The sequence below is a fragment of the Triplophysa dalaica genome, chromosome 12 (genome assembly GCF_015846415.1).
Source record: "Triplophysa dalaica isolate WHDGS20190420 chromosome 12, ASM1584641v1, whole genome shotgun sequence".
In the NCBI taxonomy this organism is placed as follows: Eukaryota; Metazoa; Chordata; class Actinopteri; order Cypriniformes; family Nemacheilidae; genus Triplophysa; species Triplophysa dalaica.
This window is the reverse complement of record NC_079553.1, coordinates 22,430,541-22,442,765: the sequence shown is the minus strand read 5'-3', so window position 1 is coordinate 22,442,765 and position 12,225 is coordinate 22,430,541. Positions and strand designations below refer to the sequence as shown.

Sequence of the window (12,225 nt, the reverse complement as noted above, 5' to 3'; positions counted from 1 at the left end):
CACATTCACATGAGAGAAAGAGAGCTGCAGGTCATCTGAACATAAGAGACACTAGTTATTACTACTGCACAACACTTTAAGAGTTTATCTGCTGTCAAATGACTCACAATGTTTTTTCGGCTATCAGTTTTTCCAAGCGCAAAAGTGTCAATGTTTTGACAGGAAGTGAGTGGTCGAGTTTATGAAGACTTTCTCGACATCATTCAGGTATGAGATTTCTCTTATTATCAAAATTGGTTAATTTAACAAAAATATCGATATAAAACACCAGCTGACAGTGTTTAGCGAACGATAAATGCAAAACCAAACCACTGGTCATGAATAAAAAAAGAGAGCTTTAATATTTACATTTTTATTAATAAGAACTTTAAATGCACCTGCTTTAAAATATAACTGAGGCTATACAAACTATATATTGGTTAGGACAAACGATTACAGTACATACGATTTATAAACTGTATGCAAAGTACGATGTAAGTCATTATTATTAGTTTATTGCACATATGCGTTTACAGTATTATCATGCTTACTGACTTTGAATTCCCCGGTTTGGGAATCACTGGCCAATAGTTATAAAAATATTAAAACCCTCTTATACGTCTCTTCCATAGACTGTATAAAAGTCTCTTCATATAGCATAACTACGCGTATGGCCACGCCCAATTCAGTGACTTCACAAATATTTCAAAACCCGCCCCGCCCCCTTTACCTTTCAACTCACAACCGACGACGTGAAGCGTCATGTTGTTCAGCTAAATTCTCAGACGTACGCACGTTCATACCGGAGGATTAAACGGTTATATGGTTGATATCGGCAGCATTATATTTTACAACGGTGCTCTCGTTACTTTTTGAAAATTCCGCCGAAAAAGAGAAGACGGTTTAGCTCAAATGCGCGCGATTTCTCCTGTGTAAGTAGCTTTGGGTTTACAAGCTAACGCATCTGCGGTTTTATCTTCCTCACCACACATCTCTTCTGTCCACAAAGTGCTGCACATTTTCGACTTGTGATATTTCTTGGAGCGTTCGGCTGCTTCTACATTAAATTATGTTTTTGTTTCATATTAAAAAAGGCTTTTGTACAGGTTGATGCTAACTGAATGAATGACTGCTAGCAGTACATTAGCATGCCATTCAAAGCGTAGGTGCGTCTTTACACGATGTTCCGAAAAATCAAAGAAATATAGACTGATAATTTAAATGTAACTTTATTAGTACAAAATAGATTGTTCGATCATTTAAAGCTGTCAGTCAGAAATATCTCTTTTGCTCTAAAATTGGCACCTCGTTTAGTTCCTCACTGATGACGTTATTTTCATTTATCATGTTTTTCATTCATTATAACTGAAAACCAAACATCATTGAAGAGATTTATACAAGTCAATACATTGGAATCACATGTTACATGTGTTTTCTTGTTATTTATTTCATAGAATTCTGCCTCTGGGATATTTGACAGATTGTTGATATTCAGGGCATTCTGCATTGAATTGAGTTAAACATTTTTTTAAATAATAGATGTTTTTAATATATATTTTGTGGACTATTCTCTCCCAGGTTTGTTTTAATCACACAAATAACACAGTGCCCGTATAACCATCTCGTACATCATATATAATGTTAAATCTCTTTCAGGTGTACGTGAACTACGAGAATAATTTGGGGGCTTTAGATTACCGACAGCAGTTTGACTTCAACGCTAAGCCCCCTTGGGATCCTAGCTGATAGCTGGAGAGGTCAACCTTTGACCTGTCCATGTAAGTTTAGATTCACACTTTAAAGGAATAATTCACCTTCATATGTTGATTTTCTCAGTTTCTTCAGTTTTGTGTTACACACGAGCGTGAGTAAATCTTTCTCTGCTTGTGTTTCCAGTGGATATCGCTTGGACCCAAGAGCTCTGAGGCTTTTCATCATACATTGATCTGAATGAGTATGAAGGGAACTCTGGATGATGTGCATCATTCTGTGGAGCTGCTCAAGGGCAGTACAGCTCTCAGAGATGTGATCAATAAACACATCCATGATCAAACTCTTGTAAGTATGCCTGGGATGTTCTTTTTCTTTGTGACGTTTGTTCGTCATGTTTCTAAACGTTGCATTCTCTTTTTCTTTAGGCGAATAAGAGTGCGTTTTTTGTAGCTGACCTTGGCGTGATTGTGTGGCAGCAAGTTCGCTGGAGTGCTCAAATGGAGCGGGTTCGGCCATTCTACACGGTTCGGTGCAACAGCAGTCCCGTGGTGATCGAGATCCTGGCTGCTCTCGGCACTGGCTTCGTTTGCTCCAGCAAGGTGAATTTAACTGTCCCTCGAGTGTTCCGCATCCAGTCTTGTTCTATATTTGTGCTTTTTGAAATGTTTTCAACTGTTTCTTCAGATTTTGACTGTCCCAAGTGTTTGTCTTTCAGACCGAGCTGGATTTGGTGAAGGGCTTTGGCGTCTCATCTCATGACATCATGCTCGGTGGCACGTGTAAGCAGCTGTCTCACATCAAGTACGCAGCCAAACACAACATCCAACTCCTGATTTGTGACAACGAGGTCGAGCTAAGGAAAATTGCTCGCTGCCATCCCAAAGCAAAGTGAGTCACATGAGTAAATTTTTACCATAGCAATGAAACTATAATAGCGCAGTAAAGACCAATAACACAATTTCAATGGTAGTGGTTCGTTAGCAATTGGACATTTTAGGAAGAATGTAGTATCAAAATACTGAAATCTTAAATTATTTTATTTCTACAATAGGGTGCTACTGCAGTTGATGTCAGATAGCTGTTGTGAAAGAGCAAAAACAGCGCTGGTCTTCGGATCGACGCTGAAGGACTGCAGACATCTGCTAGAAAACGCCAAAGAGCTCAATCTGAACATTGCAGGAGTCAAGTGAGTTTCTCTTTTCCATTGAGAGTATGATGAATGAAACTGTGATCTCAATGTTTTTGGACACTGGCATTACATTTTTGTGAATGTCATGCAAGTGTCACATGCAAACAAACAATGCTGGAGCTTTTCTCACAAACAGACGTGTTTTTTGCACAGGTTCAACGTTACTAGCTGTGGTCAGGACACAGAAGCGTTGTGTCGTGCGGTGTCTGACGCCCGCTGTGTCTTTGATATGGGGGTAAGACATCACTCATGATGTCATTGCTGAAATTCTGCTCTGCTTGTTTTTCTTAAAGAAACTGTGATTCCTCCGTTGTAATGCATGGGTTTCATCGTAGGAGGAGCTCGGGTTTAAAATGAATATTCTTGACGTCGGGGAAGGCTTTGACGGAAGCGAGGCGCAGTTAGAAAAGGTGTCGTATGAAAGATGGGTTGCGTTTTACACTTACCTGATTTGAAGAGTTGCCTTCTGAGACTGTGGGGTTGTTTTGTGTGCAGATTAACACAACGTTGAGACCCATGCTGGACATGTACTTTCCTCCATCAAGCGGCCTGTCAGTCATTGCTGAACCCGGAGCTTTTTATGTGTCCTCTGCCTTCACACTGGCTGTGAATATAATCGCTAAGAAAACTGTGGGACGAGATTTTAGTGGTCAAACACACAGTGAGTACTAGTCAACATGACCACCTGTTTATTATCAACAACATGATGCGACAATGTTAATGATCAAAAAGTGTTTAGTTTAATATTTATTGTTCTTGCATTGCAAAAGGACATTCATTTTCTATGTATACAGACATTATGCCGATAAAACAGAGTTAATGTCATGTGTGTGTTCGGCAGATCCACTGTCAGCCAATGATGAGCCAGAGTTTCTCTACTACATGAATGATGGGGTTTATGGGTCTTTTGCCAATAAGCTGTTGTGTGACGATTCTATATCAAAGCCGCTGGTGCACAAGGTACATTTTGTCTCTACGTGTTTTAATGCCAAACTGAGTTTCAGGTGTTTCGTGTATTGTTGATCTAGTTTTCTCACACAGATGTTGTGTTTGTCAGGGAGTGGCTGCAGAAGAACCCCTGTTCTCCAGCAGTTTGTGGGGTCCATCTGAAGATGATCTGGATCAGGTGTTAGATCAATGTCTCCTCCCAGAACTCGCCGTGGGCGACTGGCTTCTTTTTCTCAGTGCGGGGGCAAACAGTCTGAGGACAGCGTTCACTAACGGAGACGAACCCAAACCACCTGTTTTCTACACCATCACTGAACGTGACTGGTACGAGTGAACGTCTGTGTCTTTTGTGTCTGTAACTGGTAGTTTAAATCTGATCTTTTTGTGATTAATTGATTTGGCCTTTTTTGTCTCTTCAGGAAAGAGATGGATAAATGTGGCATCAGTATGGACAGGAATATTAAGAACTTCTCTCTGGTACCGTGCTGCCTGCCGCCAAACATGTCAGATACACCTGTCTCTACTCCAGCCTAACACAAAGTTTTATTAGTGATTTTAGGCACTTAAGAATGTGGTGTCTTCAGTTGTTTCGAAGAGGTTTGAACGTGACCAGATTGTAGATGCTTTCAAACTCAAAAGCCGTCAGAACTGATGAATTTACTACTAATAAATGTGGTTAGCTTTAACAGAACAGGCCAGCTGGCACTTGCACATATTGCTGTGTTATATTTAAGGCCGTTTTATAAATATAAACGCAACGCATATAAAATTATCTTGAAAAGTCAGTCATGTATGGCACAGGAACATTAAAGCTAGACTATTTATCACGTCTGGTTTCATCGTCAGATGTGTCTCAAGAAATGTGCTCTGGTATTTGAATTATGGTATGGTTTTGGATTGTGAATATAAATGATCAAGAATGTTGATAAGACTGCAAAATAATGATCTTTGACATTTTAACTGCTGCATAGATAGACCAGCCGAGTAATATCGAGTAATCAATATGTTTTTTAATAGACAAACTGCAATGGAAACTTTGTATTTCAGAAAACACGTAGAAATCGTATGGCAGAAATATACTTGACCCAAGTATGCAAACAGAGATGCTTTGCTAATTAATGACGAGTAACAAGCATCAATATTCAATAGAGTCATGGTTTCTTTTAAATATCTGTGCATTTGTGGAGTGATATGCACAGAAAAGAAAAAGTTATAAAAAAAGTAAATGTCTACATTTTTATTTCCTTTGAAAAGGTTCTTATCAAACGATTCTATTCTTTTACCTAAACATTAGTTTGTATTGTATAGGGACACAAAGAATGCAACACAACATGTGTTCAAGAGAGCGTTCCGATGCACAAACTTAAAAAGATTGGAAGCGTTTGTGTTTATGTGCTGGTATAGGGTTTGCTTCAGTCCTGTTTCTCTGAACGGTAGGTGAAGCAGGACCTGAATTTAAGATGCCTACAGCGTTACATCAACATTGATGTGTTTTGTGCTGGCTGGTCTCAGAATGTGTTGATGGTGGGAGCATGTGATGCTGGGTGAGGCAGGAGAAGTGGGTTTAATATAAGGATCAAAAACATGTATATGATTGCTCTTTGGCTGGAAGGTCATTTTAAAAGATTAAAACATTGTTCCAACATAACATGTACTGTACAATCTTTGTTGGCAATTAACAATATTTGCCTTTTCATGACCAAGTTGTGCTGTCAATAAATGTTATTAAATGGCTTTGTGGGGTTATTTCTGTATTTATTTCCAAGTGATATTTTTAATGCAAAAGTGAACTTGAAGCTTAATTCAGCTGCTACAAAACAAAATCAACTGACACACCCATACAACATACACTCATCTCAGTCAGATTGAATTTTAGCCATTTTAGTTTTTACAATTTTTGAGGCACCATGAGCTTTGAATAGCATTAGATATTTATCTGGCAATGTGTTCTACAAGATTCAAAACGGTTTGGCACCGCTGCGTTTTGTTTATAATTGGTTGTAAGAATTTAAGTAAAATACACCCCAAAAATGACATCATCATTTATATAAACATTTACATTAATGTATTTGGCAGACGCTATTATCCGAAAAAGACTTTCATTACTATACAGTAGATTCTATAAGTGTGCAATTCCTGGGATCGAACCAATGTCCTTGGTTTTGCTGGCACCATGCTGTAACCACTGCGCTACATAGAGGCTATACATTATACCTCATTTGATCTTCATCCACGTGATCTTATGCATGTTTCAATAGTGTTCTTAAAGTAAACATAGGCCTACATTTGTCCTTGGGTTATGTCTTGGCTGTGTTTCACATTGATTAGAGAAGTTAAAATAAAAAAAGTTTTAAGTCACCCGTGTTCTCTTTTATTCCACTGTGATCCAACTCATGCTGTATGACTGTCCTTCTACAATGTTCTCTTCAAGATCCATCTGCGTCAGCTCTGAGTCTTGGGGGCCAAAGGTTGCAGGGTACAACAGACAGCGGCGATGTTAAGACGTCTGAACTCCTTCTGCCACACGGGTGTTCTCCTGCTCGTGAGATGGCGATTGGCGTGTTTGGCCAGGTGGTCGCTGCGCATAAAGCGAGTGTGGCAGACGGGACAGGCGAAACGCTTCTCTCCCGTGTGCGTGTGACGGTGGCGTGAAAGTTCATCAGATCTGGTGAAACATCTCGGGCAACCTTCCCAGCTGCACCGAAACGGCTTCTCACCTGAAAGAAGAAGAAACATTCAATTCAAACTGACCTCATCCAAACAATAAATAAAGCTTAGAGAACACCACTCTGCTCTGTACCTGTATGGGTTCTCAGGTGCGCTTTTAGGTGAGACCTTTTGAAATATGTTTTCCCACAGTCCGGGTGAGCACAGACGTGGTCTCGAGCCCGTGATGGAGATGCTTCGGAGATGTTTGAAGTTGAGTTGCCATCTGGAGCTGGAGCAATGGCAGTAAACCTCAAACCTGATGAAGGTGATGTGAACGTTTGTTGAGGGGCAGCCGACTGTGGCACCACGACCATCACTGAACCTTCGGGCACAAAAACCACTGACCGTTGGCAATTTGGCTGAGGAGGGACGGAAACCAAAGAGCAGAGCGTCAGTGGATTTATCTGAAACACTGAGATTGATGGCACGCTTTCAGACCCTGGCCGGGGAGCTGATGGTGCTTCAGAACTTAGACACTGTGGATTTGTACGTTTTAAGTCACGTGGGTCATCGGACTGACAGCGGGGGGTGTTTAAATGAGTGTGCTTGTTAGCAGATGAACACTTGATGTATGATGTTGCAGGAGGACTGAAGGTGTTTGTGGAGGGAAGTGCATCTGAGGTGTGGCGGATTACACTGATAGCATGACATCTGAGCTCATGGGCGGGACTGCCGGACCCCTGGAGTGGCTCACTGTGGGGACTGTAGGGTGGGGTCATACACTGGATTCGCTGCTATGACGAAAATACAACCAGTTTAGGATTCTAATGTAATGAATATTTTATTTGTATAAAATGCTTAAATATGCTTATTTTCTTTGAAAACATATTTCTTGTGTTCATATCTTCGTGTTTTTATATGTCACTCACTAATAAAGTCTGGTTGAAGCCAGCTGTGACTGAACTCTGTGAATCAGTGTCAGATGAAGGTGTCAATGGCCGAAATTCTTCCTGCTGAAAATTCACAACATTTCAGTTTTTATTCAATGAAATCACAGTTTCTGAATCTCTCACACCAGGATCTGCCAGAACAAAAGGAATCAGGATAAAGAAATAAATAAAATGTGAATCATTATTATTAGATTTATTAATAGCAATACATTAAGAATGTAAATCACATACTGATTTAGTAATTTAAAGAGCAAACAAAACTACTTCTGAATATAAATGTTTTTTTATGGTGCATTCCAATAAATATTAATCAAACTGCAGTTCGTTTGTTTTGATTTAAGCCATAATATGTAAAAGAAAAAGAATACAGAAAAATACACGATAACATAATAAAAAATAAGATTTTTGAAAAAAAAACTTCAATTAAACGCCATTCAAAACATTTTATCCTGAAAAAATAGACCATAACCTGAGCATCTTTCAAATGAAACAAGATTAATGTCTAAGCAGGCAGAATATAAAAACATTCCTAAATTCATGAATATTTTTACTTACACTTTCACAAATAGGAGACATGCTCGTGCTGTAAAGTAACTCGTGTGTTCGACTAAATCTTTTGTGATAAATACAGTAAAAGTAAATAGCAGCTGCGAATCATCAGAAACCCGAGGGGCGCTTGTGGGCGTGGCTTCACTTCGGGCCAATCATCGACAAAGGTGTGCGAACCTGCTAGCTTATGAGAAGAGAGAGTGAATGCGTGATCAGTGGATGATGCGCGCGCTGTTTGCGGCGTGGTACACAGTCAGCTCTCATTGCAGACACGAGACACTGTCGAGTGGATATTCAAGCCGAACTCAGAACCACTTCACAGCCACTGACCCCCTCCTCACATGCACATAACACTGCAGCAAAGAAATCACATTATCATTGGATATTTGACATGAACTATAATGGGCCTACACTGATACTTACACATGTAAAACACATCTTGAGAACATATATAAATATTTTTGCATTGAAATGGCTGTGGTCACTTGTCTATAATAGTTTCCCATAATAGTTTCTTGTAATAATTCCTATAATAATAGTGAAATATAACAAAACTTTAATTTGCCCACATCTTATTGAAAGATTGGTAATAAAAGCATGTTTTAATGTATTTGCTTTAAGTATAATAAATGCAATAGAAATACTTTTGAACAAACTTGATTTCAACAAGAAAATATTGTTTTCTACAGTTATGTAAGGTCTAAACATTTTGTAACAAGGGTAGTACATTTTTTATATGATTAAAAATACATAAAAAACGTTTTCCAGGAATCATGAAATATAAAAGTGGTAAAATCTGCAATGTTGCAATTACTTCAATATAGGCCAAATTACAGCTGTCAATCAAACAATGAATTTGGCTTGGTCAAATAGCTCTGCGGTTGTTTTTTTACCTCCACTCATGTTATTGGATCACTCGGAAGCCTGGATTTCAGAACTGACCTTTGCCCTACATTTGTATGACCATGTGTGTGTGTGTGTGTGTGTGTGTGTAGGTGTGTGTGTTTGCGTGTGTGTGTGCGTGTGTGTAAATCTGGATCACTCTGGCAAAGTATCCCAACTGACACATTTTTGCTCACATACTTTACATTCATTCAAATGTTGATAAAAATGTGCAAATTATTTTATATTTCATAAAGAGAAATATAAACATGCATGGTAAAATCACTGTAACCTCGAGTGGCTTAAGATCATTCACACACAAATGAGTAATGTGCAAAGTGATTTGAGAGACAGAAAACTAGCACTATCATTTGCACAACAGTCCATTATAATTCTAATATAGAAAATATTACATATCTCTCTGTAGAAACATTGGGAAATGTCTGCTATTTTTAGCTCATTGAAGGTTTTTGAGATTTTCATTAGAGCGCAAAGTGCATTAAACGCATTAAACTAATTCCCTGTAGTATCTGACATGTTTACACAGTGTTGCTCATTAACTCAATTTTTTGTCAAAAATAACTTTAAACGGAAGGTTCTTGTATACATTGGCTGTCCTCGGCAGTATTGGAGACGAAAGGAAACACATGTAATCGTATGCGATCATCTGTGACCTTAATGAGATCAATAGCATCACAGCGCCAGAAATGAACCAATCTCCAGGTTTAACACTTAAAGACTTAAAGCCGCGGAAAGATGAAGACACCATTTCAGAGGCCAGTTCAGTTTTTCAGAATGCAGGCCACCATTTCTAGGTGGCCTATGTGTTTAGGTTTAACTATCATTCTTGTTTCATTCTGTAGCTAACTAACTATATTTCTCTCAAATTTCAAATAAAAATATTGCATTTATCTGCAAAAAAATGAAAACTGGAGAAACAGGTGAAAATAACTGAAAATAAGATCTGTATTTTTCAGACCTCAAATACCGCAAAGAAAATAAGTTCAGATTCGCTTCAACACAACAGTCATATTTCTACATGTATTTAGAAAAAGTAAAAAATAAATAAATTTTTCTCTGTAAAAGAACATGAAACACCACACGCTGTAATAATGAGATTACATGACAGGCAGGACAGATTAGATAAATATATTTACCTGATGCTATTTTATGTCAACTGAAATAATAAGACTGCATAAATAAGATAAGGACATGGAAATACATTCATAGTTCATCAGGTATCAGGTCTCTGCTGCATAAAGTTTTGACAATAGACTAGAAAGCAAAATCTGCCACCTGCTGGACATTATGGGGCGGTTTCCCGAGTTGTTCCAAATGTGTATAAATGTCTTTGTTCTGATGAAAGCAGAGTAAGATATTTGGAAGCATGCTTATAACCAAACAGATTTTGCCCCCCATTGACTACCATAGTATGAAAAATAACTCTATCATTTATTTTGTTCTGTTAAACACAAAAGAAGACAGTTTGAAGTATGTGGGACAGTTCTGGGGCACATTTGACTACCACTGTTTTTTTCCTACTATGGGAGTCAATAGGGGGGCAAAATCTGTTTGGTTATAAGCATTCTTCCAAATATCTTTCTCTGTGTTCATCAGAATATAGAAATGTATACAGTTTTTTAACAACTCGAAGGTGAGTAAATGATGACATCATTTTCATTTTGGGGTGAACTATCCATACTAAACTAGTTCTGGACTAAAATAAATGTCTAAGAGTTGTCTAAATTGAAAACAGCTTGCACTGACACATATTAAAAATAAAATACATCATTGACATTGTTTACATAGGCCTACAGTGTGGCCTAGAGGTCTGAGACCTCTAAAGAAATGCAAGTTCAATGAAAAAATGGAATTGGTTACAAAAAGATTATTTACAAATTATATTAGAGGTGTAAAAATTATATTTCATTATTTATTTTCATTTGATATGTCCAGCTTTTGCTTTGACAGCAGCAATGGATCTGGTACGGCACAGCCGTGTATAACGGATTCAATAACATCTTGAGATTCTGAAAAAAGTATTCAACATAAATGCATTACTGTAACACATTTCTCAATTTTGCATACACTTAAGTAAAATGAAAAGATTTTGCTTTGCTTTTTATTTTTTATTGATTGATACTCAATAGCCTATTTCTTCTTTTACGTGTAGGGCGGTGACAGGTGTCTGTGCTTGAAAATAAGGTGGGCTTGGGAACAAACTCGAAACAAAGCACCATGCCTCGGTGGATCAATTAATCTACACACATTTGTGTTTTTGAAATATAAGATGGTCTGGTAACTCTCCGGAGAGTCCCTGGAGACACAATCTTATATATGGGGACACATATGGTCGGAAACTGAATGCAAAAAATCCCTTTCCACAGCATCACGAGCTTCACTAACAACAAAAACGCACAATGCTTTCACAATGACAACACATGGGAGAGGACTCACGGGAACGACCCTCTTCTCTGCCTTTCTCCCTCTCGACCAATCAGCTTATCTGACACATGGTCTGCTCTAACCAATCAGCGGCGTTGTAACATTGGCATCCTCTCCAGAAGACCCAAAGAAGCTTAAACCCAGTTAAGATGGCGGCATGTGGATGAGGAGGTTGTATATTTCAGCTCTTCGGTTTCTTTAGGCGAAGGGATTCATAATTGAAAACACATTCTCAAACCTATCCTATATAGAAAACAGACAAGACCCCCCAATATAGTTTTTCACCGGGACCGAACCCATGACGTCCATTCACTTCGTGGTTCACCCGTTACCCGGGACCGAAGACCAGCTTAATGACAGGTATTTATATTAAATACAAAAAACAACGGCATGAAATCACCATATAGCGCCAGAACCTTGATAAATGAGTTTATTGAAAGAATGGAGTATTTCAGGGTAGCTGCAAACGCTTAAGGTGGGACATTTGGGACTAAAAATAACGAGGCCCGGCTGACTAGAGACACAATGCGGGTTGGGGGATGGGAGGTAAAAAGAGAGGGAAGAGGTATAAATTTGTGACTTTACACTATAAACAAGGGTTTTTATATGAAAGTGCGACTTTGTTTTTGGAATTTAGGTCGTGTTTCGACCACTCGCCGAAGAACACGAGCGGAATCGCTGAAGACATATCGCCTCAGTTTAGCCGGTTAGCAGTTAGCACTGCGCGAGCTCAGCCGTTTAATTAATTTATCGTCATAATGTGGCTGGAAATTATATCTTAGATCGTGTCAATTGTGTTTTCAGTCGGTTCGTTTAGGGCGATCGTCATGTTTCAGTGTTGGATAGACAAAGTTAATTTTAATTGGTGTCTGTACAACACACGATGCAAATCTTTAGACTCAGCAAGCTTATCTGCATGAA

At 38.6% G+C, this 12,225-nt stretch overlaps 3 protein-coding genes across 12 annotated transcripts in view; 2 read left to right on the top strand and 1 right to left on the bottom strand.

Annotated features, from left to right (window-relative positions):
* azin1a (antizyme inhibitor 1a) lies at window positions 1–5,563 on the top strand. 3 transcript variants are annotated; one of them, XM_056763044.1, is made up of 12 exons: window positions 1–207; window positions 1,636–1,757; window positions 1,876–2,037; window positions 2,118–2,291; window positions 2,408–2,580; window positions 2,744–2,878; window positions 3,035–3,116; window positions 3,217–3,291; window positions 3,377–3,542; window positions 3,723–3,841; window positions 3,939–4,153; window positions 4,249–5,563. In XM_056763044.1, the coding sequence occupies exons 3-12, from the start codon at window positions 1,930–1,932 to the stop codon at window positions 4,361–4,363; spliced, it is 1,362 nt and encodes a 453-aa protein (XP_056619022.1). In that variant the 5' UTR covers window positions 1–207; window positions 1,636–1,757; window positions 1,876–1,929; the 3' UTR covers window positions 4,364–5,563. The 3 variants fall into 3 exon arrangements, with proteins under 3 accessions (XP_056619022.1, XP_056619023.1, XP_056619021.1); XM_056763043.1 differs by lacking the exon at window positions 1–207 and adding an exon at window positions 708–911; XM_056763045.1 differs by lacking the exons at window positions 1–207; window positions 4,249–5,563 and adding an exon at window positions 707–911 and having other exon boundaries at window positions 3,923–4,140.
* On the bottom strand, window positions 4,820–8,103 carry klf10 (Kruppel like factor 10). 4 transcript variants are annotated; one of them, XM_056763049.1, is made up of 5 exons: window positions 7,984–8,103; window positions 7,408–7,491; window positions 7,174–7,272; window positions 6,630–6,897; window positions 4,820–6,546 (listed from the first exon to the last, which is right to left on the bottom strand). In XM_056763049.1, the coding sequence occupies exons 1-5, from the start codon at window positions 8,002–8,004 to the stop codon at window positions 6,272–6,274; spliced, it is 747 nt and encodes a 248-aa protein (XP_056619027.1). In that variant the 5' UTR covers window positions 8,005–8,103; the 3' UTR covers window positions 4,820–6,271. The 4 variants fall into 4 exon arrangements, with proteins under 4 accessions (XP_056619027.1, XP_056619024.1, XP_056619025.1 ...); XM_056763046.1 differs by having other exon boundaries at window positions 6,630–7,272; XM_056763047.1 differs by having other exon boundaries at window positions 6,630–7,269.
* A 3,340-nt stretch (window positions 8,104–11,443) lies between these two features.
* ubr5 (ubiquitin protein ligase E3 component n-recognin 5) overlaps window positions 11,444–12,225 on the top strand; it is a 30,710-nt gene continuing 29,928 nt past the window's right edge. For all 5 annotated transcript variants that reach the window (XM_056761861.1, XM_056761858.1, XM_056761859.1 and 2 more), the window contains exon 1: window positions 11,444–11,664. In XM_056761861.1, coding sequence (XP_056617839.1) covers window positions 11,603–11,664 — 62 coding nt within the window. In that variant the 5' untranslated portion in view covers window positions 11,444–11,602. The remainder of the gene's footprint in view (window positions 11,665–12,225) is intronic.